The 16,502-nt window shown below is 41.3% G+C and overlaps 1 protein-coding gene across 2 annotated transcripts in view; it reads left to right on the top strand.

The window, feature by feature from the left end:
• Positions 1-16,502, top strand: part of ptpn4a (protein tyrosine phosphatase non-receptor type 4a) — an 81,679-nt gene that overhangs the window by 27,440 nt on the left and 37,737 nt on the right. For both annotated transcript variants that reach the window (XM_017469292.3, XM_017469290.3), the window contains exons 3-9: positions 8,166-8,273; positions 8,671-8,713; positions 8,815-8,893; positions 10,429-10,473; positions 10,582-10,634; positions 15,084-15,204; positions 15,483-15,570. In XM_017469292.3, coding sequence (XP_017324781.1) covers positions 8,166-8,273; positions 8,671-8,713; positions 8,815-8,893; positions 10,429-10,473; positions 10,582-10,634; positions 15,084-15,204; positions 15,483-15,570 — 537 coding nt within the window. The remainder of the gene's footprint in view (positions 1-8,165; positions 8,274-8,670; positions 8,714-8,814; positions 8,894-10,428; positions 10,474-10,581; positions 10,635-15,083; positions 15,205-15,482; positions 15,571-16,502) is intronic.

Here is a 16,502-nt window from a genome sequence, read left to right as displayed (position 1 = left end):
TTTGGGTCTGTTTTGCTGCATCTGGGCCAGGACTACATGCCATCATTGATGGAACAATGAATTCTGAAATATACCAACAAATTCTAATGGAAAATGTTAGGACATCTGTTCATGAACTGAATCTCAAGAGAAAGTGGGTCATGCAGCAAGACAATGACTCTAAACATACAAGTCATTCTACCAAAGAATGGGTAAAGAAGAATACAGTTAATGTCCCTACCTTAATCCAATAGAAATGTTGTGGAAGGACCTGAAGCAGGCGGTTCATGTGAGGAAACCCACCGACATCCCAGAGTTGAAGCCGTTCTGTACTGAGGAACGGGATAAAATTCCTCCAAGCCGATGTGCAGGACTGATCAACAGTTACTGCAAACGTTTACTAGCAGTTGTTGCTGCACAAGGGGGTCACACCAGATACTGAAGCAAAGGTTCACATACTTTTTCCACTCACAGATATGAAATATTGGATCATTTTCCTCAATGAAGAAATGACCAAGTATAATATTTCTGTCTCATTTGTTTAATTGGGTTCTCTTTGTCTACTTTTAGGCCTTCTGATGATGTTTTAGATCATATTAATGCAGAAATATAGAAAATTCTAAAGGGTTCACAAATTTTCAAGCACACGTGTGTGTATACATGTATATCTCAGCCAAATCTTCTATCAGTGGTCCACCTGCTGGTGAAGTCAAATAGCCCTGGTTTAAGTCTTCTGCTGTGTGGAGTGTCTTTCCTTCTCAACGCCGTTCGACTCCTCCCACAGGCCTCAAGATGATTTCTGGACAAGCTGCCTCCTGTCTTCGCACATATCTGTCATTCCGGTGGACAGGCCTGCACACCTGTTCCCTCACAGCACACGACACCCATCTATCTCTCTCCATTCTCTCTGCTCACACTATCCGACACCATCGCACCGCACGAGTCACAGTCCTGCAGCTGCTTAATGTGCTTCACTCTCAGCTTTTAGCCTCAGGCTCAGGGGGAATGGTGTTTGTGGTCTGATTGTGTTACATTTAACACACACACACACACACACTCTGACATTATTTATCTTCTGTCTCTTCTATTTAGTTGGCGATGAGGTAATAGCCATAGCATAGTGCAGCTGAAGTCTCCAATCTGATTGGTCAGAAGGTGCTGATTAGTTTTCAATAACAGCATGGCTATGAGACAGTTCACAGGGTCAGGCTATATCAGTCCGGTGAGGAGTTTTTTGTGATTGGTGCCACTAGAAATGCTTGATTTTTCTGCAGCTTTTTTCAAAATTTGTGATACAGAGGTTTTTTTTTTTTTTCTACTTTATTTTTGGTGGAAAACTACTTGAATTGGGGGAATTGCAACTGCACAAATTAGTCTTTCACAGAGGGCTTCGGCCTTCACTCCCACTCGGACAACACGGCCAGTTTTGCTCCCTTGATTATTGTGGCATCGTCTGGATTCGAGCTCTCGATCTTCAGGCCATAGGGCGTTGCCTATTTGTTTGATTCCTCACTTAATCGCGAAGCAGATTATCTTCTCCTGCATGAGGTTTTTATGTGTCTGACTTCCTTTTTAGCGAGTACGCCCCTTTAAGCCACATCCACAACATTCTCCTGCCGTGTGTGTGTGTGTGTCTGTTTCTGTGTGTGTCAGACTTATTTCTGTGCCCTGTTTTTCCTTCTCCTCGACTCCTGTAAATAAAACATGATTTAAGTCTCGCTGTGCCTGAGGAGTGTGTGCTTCTGTTGAACGCTTGTTAGCGTGCCAGAAAAACAGCACAGCAGTACAGTAAGGCCTGCTTTTCGAGAGGCAGCCATCACACATTCTTTAGGAGCTCCACAGTGCAATTCCTGCCACCTCAAGCACAGCTATGACTGAAAACACACACACACACACACACTCAGAAATCTGCAGTAAGCCTGTACTTCTAGTTCACTGGTGTTGAAGTGTGTCTTCTCAGGACAGCTGTGGCCAAGGAAGGAAATGCTGATGCTAAGCACGGTCAAATTTCTGTTGACCCCCCCCCCCCCACCCCACCCCCAACCCCCGCCCAAAAGCCTGTAAAAGAAAGATAATGCAGTGACTAATTCCTGATGAAATGTGTTCCTTCCGTTTTAGATGCTCAAAAATTCTCCTTGTATCTGGTGTTAATTCGGTCATTTTCAGCAGAAACACAAGACCCTGATAAAGGAACACAGATAAGATTCATATATTTTCAAACTGCTTTAGATATTTATTTTAGCCATTAGCCTTAATGCATCACTCACAATATAGTAATTGCAGTTACAGTGGTGCTTGAAAGTTTGTGAACCCTTTAAAATTTTCTATATGTCTGAATTATTATGACCCAGAACATCATAAGATTTTCACACAAGTCCCCTAAAAGTAGACAAACAGACCCCCAGTGAAACAAATCAGACAAAATTATTATCCTTGGTCATTTATTTGTTTTGGGAAATGATCAAATATTACATAGCTGTGAATGGCAATAGTATGTGAGCCTCTAGAATTAGCAGTACATTTGAAGGTGAGATTGGAGTCAGGTGATTTCAATCACTGGGATGACAATCAGGTGTGAGCGAGCACCCGGTTTTATTTAAAATGTCTGATCTTCACAACACGGTGTTGATGCTCATCAGGCTGGAAAAGGTTACAAAACCGTTTCCAAAGCGTTTGGACTCCACCAATCCACAATCAGACAGATTGTGTACAAATGGAGGAAATTCAAGACCATTGTTACCGTGCCCAGGAGTGGTCGAGCAAAAGATCACCCTAAGAGCAAGACGTGTAACAGTCTGTGAGGTTGTAAAGGAACACAGGGTAACATTTATACAACTAAAGGTCTCTCTCACATTGGCTAATGTTCATGAGTCCACCATCAGGAGAACACTGAACAACAATGGTGTGCATGGCAGGGTTGCAAGGAGAAAGCCACTGCTCCCCAAAAAGAACATTGCTATACATCTGCAGTTTGCTAAAGCTCACGTGGACGAGCCAGAAGGCTACTGTAAAAATGTTTTGGGGATGGATGAGACCAAAATAGAATTTTTGGTTTAAATGAGAAGTGTTTGGAGAAAGGAAAACGCCGCATTCCAGCATAAGAACCTTTTCCCATCTGTGAAACATGGTGGTGGTAGTATCACGGTTTGGGTCTGTTTTGTCGCATCTGGGCCAGGACTACATGCCATCATTGATGGAACAATGAATTCTGAAATATACCAACAAATTCTACAGGAAAATGTCAGGACATCTGTTCATGAACTGAATCTCAAGATGGCTTTTCTTTTGTTGTACTATCAAACACTGAGGCGCAGCACCATGTTATGTACGATGCACGGGGCAGCATGTAAACGACGAAAACACTCCCATCTCGGCAACTTCTACAGAAATCTCTTATCCCGTGCGAATTGGCGATAAATATCACGGGCAAATCTCAGGTTTATATTATTGTGCTCATTCATTAATACGTTATATATATAGAATGTTTCTGCAGTAACGACCCTTTCACATGGTGGATGCTCCACGTAATGTAAGACTAATTCTACAGGGACTAATTTCTTATTTTCCCAAAAAAAAAAAAGCTTTCCGCTTTGAGATGTCTATTTCTGCTTTGCGCTTGACTGTGCACGAGGCCGTTTTTACTCCTGCGCGGGCGGTAATTGAAGATCACGAAGCAAAGGGAAAGAGCACAGCCGATGTGACCGCTATTTAATAACAGCATTCTTTCATTTGAGTGATTTTCCTCCAGAAGGAAGAGAACACTGCTTGATCTTTTGTTTTCTGTGGTCATGCTTTTATGCATCTCAGTTAAGTTCACCTCGATTAATCTTTTTTTTTCCCCCCTGCCATTTGGTCTAATCGCCTCTGGCTTGTTATAATCTGAGCAAGTGGACTGTGGGTTTCAAGTTAAATCAGTCGGCTTTTGTGTCTTATTTATGGGTTTATGTGCGTGTTTAGTGATGTATTTCTTTTAAAGACTAACTGTTAAGAAGAATAACTGTGTCACAGCTGTAACCAGTCCTTCCAGGATTTAGCGATTTTTGCAGTCACAGGAATTAACGCGAAATCAAACAAACTCGGCAATATTCCGAGGAGTTTGCGATTTGGGCCAAGATGTGTCGTGATGTCATTACAGCACGCATTCAGCCACCGCCCTCTCCGAATCACGTGCATCGAACATGAGTACAGCTAAAGCGTCTTATTTACTAACAAACATCACTGCGAAAGAGTGTGCCAAACAATTTTGACAGTTCAAGTTGGTTTCCGCAAAAAAAAACAACTTTAAGTTGCATCACAATTTTTTTTTTAAAACTGCAGCAAAATCAACCATTTTTGGCTGCAACAATCACAAAAAAACTCTGCGAAATCCTGTACGGACTGAATAGCGTAGGCGAGAACAGGAAACACCTTGTCTCTGGAAGATTCCCCAACGTTAACTCTAACTATAAACCGGCAAAATGTGTGATGTCGTTCACGAATAATGTAAACATTACAATTGCTGCCAAATCACTGTATTATAAGCAGAACAAAACACTCCAGACTGTTTTGTTATGCAATAATAATGTACTTCAAGGGGTAGCGGCACTCTGCTTGCACGTTGTGCCGTATCAGACCCCAACAGCACGGTTTGTCGTGTGCTATTCCTTACAGATTTATGAGCACAGCCCCAAACACAGTGCTGTATAGTGCAAATAAACATCAGAAGCAGTACTGCCTCTACCTCCAGCAGCTCCAGTAGTGTAATCCACACAAAACCTGGCACCATTTGAGTGTGTATTTGATTATAAAAATCTAAGCTTGTGAATTTTCCTAAAGGACGTTATAAACTATAGTGCCCTCCACTAATATTGGCACCCTTGGTAAATATGAGCAAAGAAGGCTGTGAGAAATTGTCTTTATTGTTTAACCTTTTGATGTTTTGTTAAAAAAATTCACCAGAATACTCTGCTCTCATGGATATAAAACAACTGTAAACACAACACGGGTTAATAAAAAAGTACCTTTGTTAAATGTAGGTGTGCAACAATTATTGGCACCCCTATGAATTCATATGAGAAAATATATTTGAAGTATATTTCCACTGATATTTATTATTATTATTATTATTATTATTTATTTTTTTAGTATGCCTGGGTGACTAGGAACAGGAAATTTTTCATCCGTGACTTCCTGTTTTATAAATATGAAGTAACACACAGGCCAAATTCCCTTAGTCATTCATAACAATGGGTAAGACCGAGGAATATAGCTGTGTGGCAAAAGGCTGTTGAGCTTGAGAAAATAGCACAAGCATTGAAAATGCCCACTTCCACCATCAGGACAATAATTAAGAAAAAAATTATATATATATTAGTCTGAACGCACTGTGAATAGGATGGATCGAGTGGCCAAAAAATCTTCAAGGATCACAGCTGAAGAGTTGCACAAGTTAGGTTAGTCTTTGGGTCATAAAGTCTCTAAAACTACAATCCGAAGTCACCGACATCACCACAAGTTGTTTGGAAGGGTTTCAAGAAAAAAACCTCTACTCTCATCCAAAAACAAACTCAAGCATCTTCAGTTTGCCAGACACTACTGGAACTTCAAATGGGATTGGGTTCTATGGTCAGATGAAACCAAAATAGAGCTTTTTGGCAGTAAACACCAGAGGTAGTTTTGGTGCACACAGAGAGGAAAAGTACCTCATGCCCATGGTTAAATATGGTGGTGGCTCTTTAATGCTTTGGGACTGTTTTCTACCAGAAGACCTGGACATTTTGTTAGGATAAATGGCATCATGGACTCTGTGAAATATCAACAGATATTAAATGAAAACCTGACTGCGTCTGCCAGAAAGCTTAAAATGGGTCGTGGTTGGATCTTCCAGCAGGACAATGATCCAAAACATACATCAAAATCAACACAAAATCAAGGTTCTGCCATGGCCATCCCAGTCCCCTGACTTGAAACCCATAGAAAACCTGTGGGGTGAACTGAAGAGGAGAGTCCACCAGCATGGACCTCGCAATGTGAAGGATCTGGAGAGATTGTGTATGGAGGAATGGTCTCAGATCCCTTTCCATCTATTCTCCAACCTCATCAGGCATTATAGGAGAAGACTCAGAGCTGTTATCTTGGCAACGGGTAGTAACACAATGTATTGCCTAAAAGGATATTTTGTTTGTCATTGTTTATCCATGAGAGCAATTTTTGTGATTTTTTTTTTTTTTTTTTTTGAACAAAAGATCAAAAGGTTAAACAATAAAGACAATTTTTCACAGCCTTCTTTGCTCATATTTACCAAGGGTGCCAATATTAGTGGAGGGCACTATATACTACAAATCAGAACCTTCAGCAAGTCTCTGTGCAGTTAGTGTTGCACAGAGTAAAGAGTTGTATTGTAATGATGGCAATAAACACCAGTAATTTGCGGTTTATTCACTGCCTCATGGTCACATTTTTAATTACACCTGGCCCTAACTCGGACTCTAATGAAATGTTAGAAACGGATGCTGATCTGATGGCTTGAATTCAAAACTACACCAAAACCTTTTGTTTTTAATAACCTTTTATTTGCAATAATGAAGGATAATGTCTTTTATGGACATTAGTCTACTTGACGACAATGAAGCACGGTCTTGCTGCTTGAGTTACAGCACATTCCGGAGTCGTGGCATGAATTGTAAAGAAGGTCGCATACATATGTGACATCCAGTGTGAATTCTGCGTAATTCTTGACTCTTTGTGCATGTTTTCAGATGTCATGTTTTTTCTGAAGATAACCAGGCTTGTGGCAGTCTTGACTGCGTCCTCACGCTGCATGTGTTAAAGCTCTGAAGGCGTTCAGCATCGCTTCTGCTCCCTCGAGACGAGTCTGTCATACATGTCATGTTATAATTCCATCTGTTGACTGTCTGTCTGTTCCTCATGGGACCAAGGTGCCGTACATGAGACACCAGCCTTAACTTATCTGAGTGCTGTAACAGATATGACAGCTGATTATAAAAAATAATAAAATAAAAATCCGTCTAATTAACTAACACAGCACTAACACTGAGACTCGAGCTTGACGAAGAGATAGAGAAACCATTACAGGATAGCCTAAATCATGAGGTTAACTTTGTCAGCTGCATGTATTTCAGAGTTTCGATTTAAAAAAAAATGTTTACTGGATCAGTCTATACAGGACAAGGCACATGGTGGGAAAAGGAATAGAAAAATAAATCAACTCTTGGCACTCTGTGTATATAGTTCACGTCACGTTTGCCACGGAATAGACCAGATCCTTGTAATAGTTGTTGTTCCTCTTTAAAGTAGGTTTACGCACATGTCTGTGCCACATCTTCTCACGACTCCTGACTTCGTCCATTGCAACAGTACACACTTTAACCAAGTGAACTAAATAGTACACAGATATAGTGTAGCAATGTGCTACATTGACTTTTACAAAACTTTTTTAACCGTCTGCTGACCTGCACTTTGTTCAAGACGATATTCCACAGCCATCTGTGACCCAAGAGATCTCTGGGAGGAAGGGATGATTATGATTGGCTAGTGCCTCTGTGATTGACAGGGAAGGGAGGGAGGGAGGGAGGGAGGGAGGGAGGGAGGGAGGGGAGGCTGGTGAGGCAATGATTGTTCATCAAAGTTATAATGTAGGTGAGAACAGAAACTAACTTCCACAACATTAAATCTAACGAAGTGTGCAATGTTTTGTATCTTAATAAATGAAACATTGTAATCATTGGCACATCGCTGTATGTAAGTGGAACAACAGACTTCAGACCGCCGTGCTGTTATATGAAATTATTGCACTACGATTGCACGTTGTGCCTCCAACTGTAATCATGGCCACCTGACCAGCTGATCATTACCTTAAATAGCTCTTGATCAACTAAAGTATGTGTTAGATTTTGATTGGAGATTAAACCTGCAGGAAGGTAGAGCTCAAGGAAGAGGGTTGGTGACCTAATAGTGTTACGTATACAGGAAATATTATGAAATAAGTGACACGCTGGCTGACTCCAAAATGATTCTCACATTTTTTTGTGTAATTGTGTGAACCACAGATTTCATCTCTGTGGTTTTTAATATTGCGCAACAGAGCATATTCCTCAGTGAAAATAGATTCTCATTGTTTTTAGTCAGATTGTGACATGTCTTTTACTGTGTGTGTGTGTGTGTGTGTGTGTGTGTTGATCCTGCAGAAGCACGATCAAGGACAGGTCCTGCTGGACGCAGTTTTTAAGCACCTGGAGCTGACCGAGAGAGATTATTTCGGGCTGTACCTGGCCGACGAGTCCTCCGACAGTCCGGTGAGTTCAGAGGTCAAACTCAAGCTTAAGCTAAGCAGCCCCACCCCCAACTTTTCACAGTGGGATCAGTTTAAGCTGGTATAGTAACCCAGCCTACATTTCAGAATGTAAGTCGCTATAATTTTAAAGGAAGATTTATTCAAATACCCATGCCTCAGTGGGTGTGCTGTTTTCCACATAATAAGCACAATGCTGAGAACGTGCTAATTAAACACAAAACCAGGAGGTCACCGTGTAAGAAGGCAGACGATCGATTTGATGTTAAATAGCTGCCTGCTCAAGATATACTGTAGTGCCGCACCTCAAACTCCTCCAGCGCGATAGATCATGGAGCGACATCATGTTGGACCGATGCCTCGTTATTGAGTGTCCCGTCCCCCCCTGTTGTCTTTTACAGAGGTGGCTGGATCCAAACAAACCCATCAGGAAGCAATTAAAAAGTAAGTATATTGAAATATGGCACTTAATCACGCAGCCGCTCGGTGTGAGGTGTGTAGTCATGCACTTGTCGACACGTTCACGCCATTTCCTCTTTGTCCAGGGGGATCTCCTCATCATCTGAACTTCCGGGTGAAGTTTTTTGTGAGTGACCCCAACAAACTTCAGGAAGAGTACACACGGTATGTGTAATTCGCCTTCCACAGGATTTTGCCTGGGTTTTCAGTGGGCTTAGGTGCTGTCTGGGTTCCTGGTGGTGGTATTTGGGGGGGTGGGGTGGGGGGGGGGTTGTTGTAATTATTTGAAGGAAATTGTAGGTTATTTTAAGTTTGCATTGTTTTCCGCCATTATGCTTATCCATTATCCTTAGTCAAAAGTCTGTTCATTTCACCAAATAATGTTTGAGATTTAATGAAAGTATATGTGGATTCCCTTAACTTGTACACATAGGAAGAATAAACATGCTGAAATACATATGTAATTATGTCAAAATGCAAAAAGACGATATAAAGGAGACGGATGGAGAATTTCTTGATTTATTTCAACATTTAGACCGTGTTTTCAAAAAGCAAAAATGCCTTGAACTTCTTTTGGGGTGCTCTCAACTGAATTTTGGCAAGATATATATATATATACTTCTTTAGTTGTAAAATAGGCTCCATTATGTCTATCTGTTCTTTATCTGCTGTCGCTATTGGGAACATCCACATGGATTACTCCAGAGCAAAAAAAGTTTATACTGCATTAATTCTTTGTTGAGGCTTACCTTATCGACGGCCATAGCTACCACCCCGAGCAGGCGGTACAGAGGAATTTCCAGTCAGCTGTTCAATTACCGTGGAGATGAGCATCTGTCACACACCAATCACCAAAACGTTTGTCCAAACACTGAGTGTTAATGGGCAGCTCGTTCCTGCTTCCAGCTTACCTCACTGTTTGAGATCAAGCCGCCTCTCCGGGTTTTAACATTCATTCTGACATGTTGCCTAAATGCCTTTTTCGGCCGGTGCTCCGTGAGACCACTTGGGTGCATTGCTTAAGGCTTTCTGTATTAGGGAAAACCTTGCATTCGTTATCTTTCACAGCACCCAACCCGAGGGCTGGGCGATATATCAATATAATACTGATATCGTGATATTTATGATTTTAATAATGACTAATTATTAAATAATTTTTTGTTTGTTTGTTTTGTTGTTGTTTATTTTACTTCTGTTCTGCGGACAGTTTGTTAGCTAAATGATCTATTTAGCGCATTGTGTATCATTGAAAAGTATCGTGATATATTTTTGTCATATCGCCCAGCCCTACCCAAGCCACAATCAAGTTTGTATTTAATTGTAATTGTGCAAATTAGAAGCCCGCCTAATACCCGCCAACCTGCCCCCCCCTCCCCCCAACCGACACCGCTCCCTTTAAAGTAGCGGTTGCATGGACTGCATTTGAATATTGAAATGCTGTTGTTATGTGTAGTTATTATAATAACATTGCCTGAAAGGTATTAAAATCCCACTGGGGCTTAAACATTGTCTTTCAGGCAAACCGAGGGAGCAAAATGAGCGAGTTTTGATCTCCTGTGTCATAAATCGAATGTATGTTTCTCAATGTGACTGTGGATTTTCTCTCTCTCTCTCTCTCTCTCTCTCTCTCTCTCTCTCTGTCACACACACACACACGCTCGCTTGCTGTGTGTCTGTCTCTCTCACTCTTCACTCCAAAGGTACCAGTATTTTTTGCAGATCAAGCAGGACATACTTAGTGGGAGGTGAGCAGCCACTACATCTTCCATATACAAAACATAAATGAACGGGAAAAAAAAAGTTAAATGAAAAGTAGTTAGGTGAATTAACAGAGTGTGTATTGTGTGCTTTAGACTGCCCTGTCCGCACAACACTGCCGCACTACTGGCGTCCTACGCTGTTCAGTGTGAGTATACCCAGATTTCAGACTGAAAGCTGTTTAAATCCGTAATCCGCTCACTATCAAGTGCATGTGGACGACTGTAGACTAAAGAACACGGACAAATTCAGACTTCCAGCGTGCAGTATATTTAGTATATACTTGTGTTTGTGTAGAGATGGGAGGAAATGATTCACAATATGACTTCACGCTTTGCCATCTGGTTTTACAAATGCCGCCTTTTTCGTGCTGTAATGCTCCAAGCAAGACGCTTTCAGTGAAGCGAGACAGAAATCATCCATAACGGGTTAGCATAGCTAAGCTGCTTGGATCCTCGATTCACCTGAACTGCAGCTTATCTGTGATTGGACACATCTGTTTGAATTACTCAAAAGAACAGGAAAAGGTGCTGGTGATATAAGTAAGGGATACCGCGGGAAGGCCGTGCTGTTGTACGGAAATAACGCACGTCAGTAGGGGGAGATGTGGCGCAATGCGCATGCGAATTTTCATATAACAGCATGGTCCGGAGTCTTTTATTCCACTATACCACATCACTGTGTCAATGATGGCAGTGTTTCATTTCTTAATGTATGAAATGGTACGCGGTTTAACAGTTTACTCTTCAATTTTATGTTACGGAATTTCCAAGAGACCAGTTCCTGTTCTCACTTATGTTGTAGCCATGAAACATTCTTTCCCTCACCAGACTCTCTCTTTCCCTCTCTCTCTGTGTCTTTCCTCTATCTGTCTCTCTCTCTCTCTGTGTCTTTCCTCTATCTTTCTCTCTCTCTCTGTGTCTTTCCTCTATCTGTCTCTCTCTCTCTCTGTGTCTTTCCTCTATCTTTCTCTCTCTCTCTCTGTGTCTTTCCTCTATCTGTCTCTCTCTCTGTGTCTTTCCTCTATCTGTCTCTCTCTCTGTGTCTTTCCTCTATCTGTCTCTCTCTCTGTGTCTTTCCTCTATCTGTCTCTCTCTCTGTGTCTTTCCTCTATCTTTCTCTCTCTCTCTGTGTCTTTCCTCTATCTTTCTCTCTCTCTCTCTGTGTCTTTCCTCTATCTTTTTCTCTCTCTCTGTGTCTTTCCTCTATCTGTCTCTCTCTCTGTCTTTCCTCTCTCTCTCTCTGTCTCTGTCTGTGTCTTTCCTCTATCTGTCTCTTTCTGTCTTTCCTCTATCTGTCTCTCTCTCTCTGTGTGTCTTTCCTCTATCTGTCTCTTTCTGTCTTTCCTCTATCTGTCTCTCTCTCTGTGTCTTTCCTCTATCTGTCTCTCTCTCTCTGTGTCTCTCCTCTCTGTGTCTCTCCTCTCTCTGTCTCTCCTCTCTCTCTCTCTCTCTCTCTCTCTCTCTCTCTCTCTCTGTCTCTGTCCTCTCTCTGTCCTTCTCTCTCTCTCTCTCTCTGTCCTTCTCTCTCTCTCTCTCTGTCTCTCTTTCTGTTTCTATCTCTCAAAAGAAAAATGCAGCTTGTCATTTTACCAAGAAACCGGAAAGAGTAAACACTCTCTCTCCTGAATACTCTCCTGTGCCGATAAACATTGCAAAGCACTATGTCTGTTAGAGAGCACTTAAACTGAGACTCCTTTCAAAATGAACCTTTTTTTAATTTAATCGTGAAGCCATTCAAGTCCCAGTAAATGAGCTGTTGCTATAGAAACAATAACCTATCAGAATGAGTGCATTAATATTAACCTGTTGTTCGTGTTCCAGCCAGAAGTACTGTCCGAGCCGTGCTGTTATGCAAAAATAATGCGAACCAATCAGATTCGACACTTCAACCTGACACTGTGATATAAGACAGTAGAGCATATTATTGTTGTAGCTGTTGGTTCATGGTGATTGTTGAACTTTGAATTGTTGCCGATGAAGTCGTTATGGTTGCACACGAGAATAGCATTTAACGTGGGTTTGGCATCGTACACACGATCCACCGGAAAAGCAAAAAAGGAAATTCTGAAACCAGGCCACTGTTCGAAAACCTACCAAGTTCTTACGTGTCCCTTGTGAAAAGTGCAGCAGATCCGGGCCAGCGCAGCACATTCCAGCGGTGCAGAGCCTCGACGCTTAACAAGCTGGAGCTTGTAAAACTTCGAGATGTACTCTCACAGTACGGCTCCTGAAACACCACATTAACCAGACCAGGCCGATTCAGCCGAGCGTATGTGTGTAAGGGGGGGAGGGTGGGGGGTCTGTGTTGGTCCCCCCATCACCAGATTGACCTCAATAATCATGACTCGGACAGATGCTCAGGACTCCTGAAGGGTTGAATGTGTGGTTACGGCGGTACGTAGGACCGAGGGGATGTGAACCAGCACGCCAGCTTTTCGTATCCCCTGAACGGATAGCATTCTGATTCATCACTGGAACACTTGCATTGCTCACTAACTCCTGTAGTTGTGTTGAATGAATCTTAATCGATCCTCGGGGGTGAGTGCTTAAGCACTTTTCTGGACAGCTAAGTACAAGGCAATTTCCTCTGCTGTCTAATCTCAGAACCCAGCCACTTGTAAAATATACCGGATTTGTTATACATTAAAGCTGTCCCTCACTGCACCGGGTTTCTGTCGTATTGATGCAGATACAAATGCACGTTCAAATGCACTGTCTTTGAGATTATGATTTAAGATGTGTAGCAAGCACTAGCACTGATTTTTATTTTTTTATTTTATTAAATGACGTACAAGGTAGAACTGTAGGTCACAGTGTGAATACACTCTTTCCGTAACAACGCACTAAAACATACATAAAGCGATGTTGTGTAATTGTAGTGTACTCCTTGTTCTGTTGTTATTTCAGGGGAGCAGGTTTTCACAGCTAGGGCAGTTTTCACCTAGTTTTGTTGATACGTGTTCAAGTTAACATAAAATGTGTGAATATTTTGTTTCATTTTTCTTAGTGATGCACCGATACGAAATTTCTCAGATGATACCGATAACCGATCATTCAGAGTGATATCGGCCGATACCGATAACCGATCATTCAGAGTGATATCGGACGATACCGATAACCGATCATTCAGAGTGATATCGGACGATACCGATAACCGATCATTCAGAGTGATATCGGACGATACCGATAACCGATCATTCAGAGTGATATCGGACGATACCGATAACCGATCATTCAGAGTGATATCGGACGATACCGATAACCGATCATTCAGAGTGATATCGGACGATACCGATAACCGATCATTCAGAGTGATATCGGACGATACCGATAACCGATCATTCAGAGTGATATCGGACGATACCGATAACCGATCATTCAGAGTGATATCGGACGATACCGATACCGATAGTTCTGCCTTTCATGCCTTCTTTTAAATTAATAATAATTAATTCCACAATTTTGAAAGAAATTTTCTCCATTTCACTGGGCTTTTAAAACTAAATTCTGACGATTAAAGTAAGATTTCTTAACTTATTGAATGTTATTAATTCATATTAACATTGACTGAATTCTAAAAACCTGCTGTTAGTCTCACATTCACTCACCACAAACACAAACATTTCTACTTCATCACTGAACATCAAACATATATTAACATTAACTGGATATGAAATATACTACTCTACAAATATATTTTTCTGTATATATATATATATACTTTTTTGTTTAATTCAACTTCATTTAAATCTTTCAGCAGTGTACTGGCGCTTTAATTCAGCGCGAGAATTGCATCAAAAAAAAAATTAGACTCGACGCCAAAACTCCTGCTTCACTGCTGCTCATTTTCGGTGTAAAATTTTACCAGCGCAGAGATTACGCCCTGCAGTTTTATCACCATTCCACACAAGAGACGTCTTCTTTACACACAGCACGTGTTTTCCCGCCCTCTTTTGATTGACAGGATATAATGGGCCCTGATCATCGGATGTTTTTAAACTATCGGTGCATCTCTAGTTTTTCTGCATTTTCTCGTCATCTAAAATGGCGTTGATGAAGATTCAGTGCCATTTCAGTCAGAGTAAAATTGACTGAAATGAATAAATATGACATGATGAAATACTGACTCAATCAGAAGACAAAAACAATTTTTTTGACATTCCAGTTACAATGTCTGAATATTCTTAGGCATTAAAAGTTCATTGCGCTGTTGAAAGGGTGTCCTTGCCGTTATGTTATCATTATATCAGTGGCATCAAAAGTTTTCAGTCAAGTGGTTTTTATTCCCGTTCCTTTCATCAGAATGGAATGTCATTTCTCCAGGATCATGGTGCAGCACAGAACAGCATGCAAGATGTACATAAAGTGCTACACAGCAGTGTGAGACGAGCTCAGGACAGTAAATGCACAGAACGGAACAATAGGTACACAGGAGTGTAGAAGCGTAGAAGCAATACTGGCAGCAAAAATGAGTTCCCAAGGTTAGGGCCGGTTTTTGTAGATAGAACATTATTTAAAGGAAATAATAAAGATCGTTCAAAGCAACTTGTGGTGATGTGAAGATTTGATTTGTGTCGTGTGCTGTTGTGGTTTAGCTGAGCTAGGGGACTACAGGGAGGCGGAGAACCCACCCAGCTACCTTTCTGAGTTCTGCTTTATCTCCAACCAGCCGCAGGGCTTTGAGAAAGAAGTGGCCAAGCATCACCAGCAGCACAGGTTAGTGACATTCTCTCAATCTGTTGCCTCTTGTGTGGGTGTGTGGGTGTGTGGAAGAGTCTATGTTGATTTATAAAAACCGTAGCATGGTGTTAAATCCTGGTGTTCGTTTCCTGCCCTGGTTCTGCTCTCTGCTGATCCAGTGCCATGGGTCAGGACAGTGAGCCTGTTGTGTTGCGCCGCACGTTCATTCACAGATCACACGCTTCAGAAAGACTCACGAGCTCTCACTAACTCGCTCGGTTTTCACGCGTTCTTCTCCCCCCCGTCTCCTCCAGCGGACTAAGCCCGGCCGAGTCCGAGTTCAATTACCTAAACACCGCTCGCACGCTGGAGCTCTACGGAGTGGAGCTGCACTATGCAAGGGTAAGATCCAACACATTCACACACATCTACAGTACTGCACACAAGTCTTAGGCACATGCAAAGAAATGCTGTAGAGTACAGATGCCTTCAAAAATAATGAAATGAAATGCTTCTCCATTTAAAAAAAATACTATAGAGAGCAGTAAACAGTAATAAATGAAACAAAGGCAGTATTTGGTGTGATGACCCTTTGTTTTAAAGAAAAAAACAAAGAAAATAATAGTAGACTCCAGTACAATTTGTGCAGTTTTATAAGGAAGTAAGCTTTAAAAGTTTTATTGAGCATCTTGCTGAACCAGACACGGTTCTTCTGGAGACTTTGACTGTCGCACTCGATTCTTATTTTTGCAGCAAAACCCAGCAGCCTTCATTTTGTTTAGTTTTTTGTCTGAAAAGTGTCGCTTACCACTTAATACGCTGCTTTCTTTACTGACATACACACATTTTTCTGTAACATTTCATTTTGTGCTGGAAAACTAATGTTTGGAAATCTAAACTGATTTTGCACTGACTGGATAATGTAGAAGTCATAAAATAACAATCTGTAACAACAGTTTGTGCTTAATAAATAAATAAATAAATAAATAAATAAATAAATAAATAGGGTGCCTAAGACTTTTGCACAGTACTGTGTGTACTATATATATCCACCATAATCCATACATGATGTCGTTTTGTGATGTTTCCTTTCATGTATTTCTAGTCATTTAATCCATTTTCAATCCAAAAGCAAAGCAGTAGATCATGTGTGGCCTTACTCGCATACCAATGAGCTGTTCTGGAGTCTTTGATATTAAAACAAGGAGAAAAAAGCATTTTCGTGAAGATGTCCGTCTTTAAAAGCCGTCTGGAGGAGTTGCGTATGTCTTATTATTGTATTGTACTTGTGTGAAGACCGTCCATCAAAAGCTTTCCAGATAAATCCCGATCTC

This window comes from Ictalurus punctatus, chromosome 6 (genome assembly GCF_001660625.3).
Source record: "Ictalurus punctatus breed USDA103 chromosome 6, Coco_2.0, whole genome shotgun sequence".
Classification (NCBI taxonomy): domain Eukaryota; kingdom Metazoa; phylum Chordata; class Actinopteri; order Siluriformes; family Ictaluridae; genus Ictalurus; species Ictalurus punctatus.
This window is presented reverse-complemented; position numbering and strand designations above follow the sequence as displayed.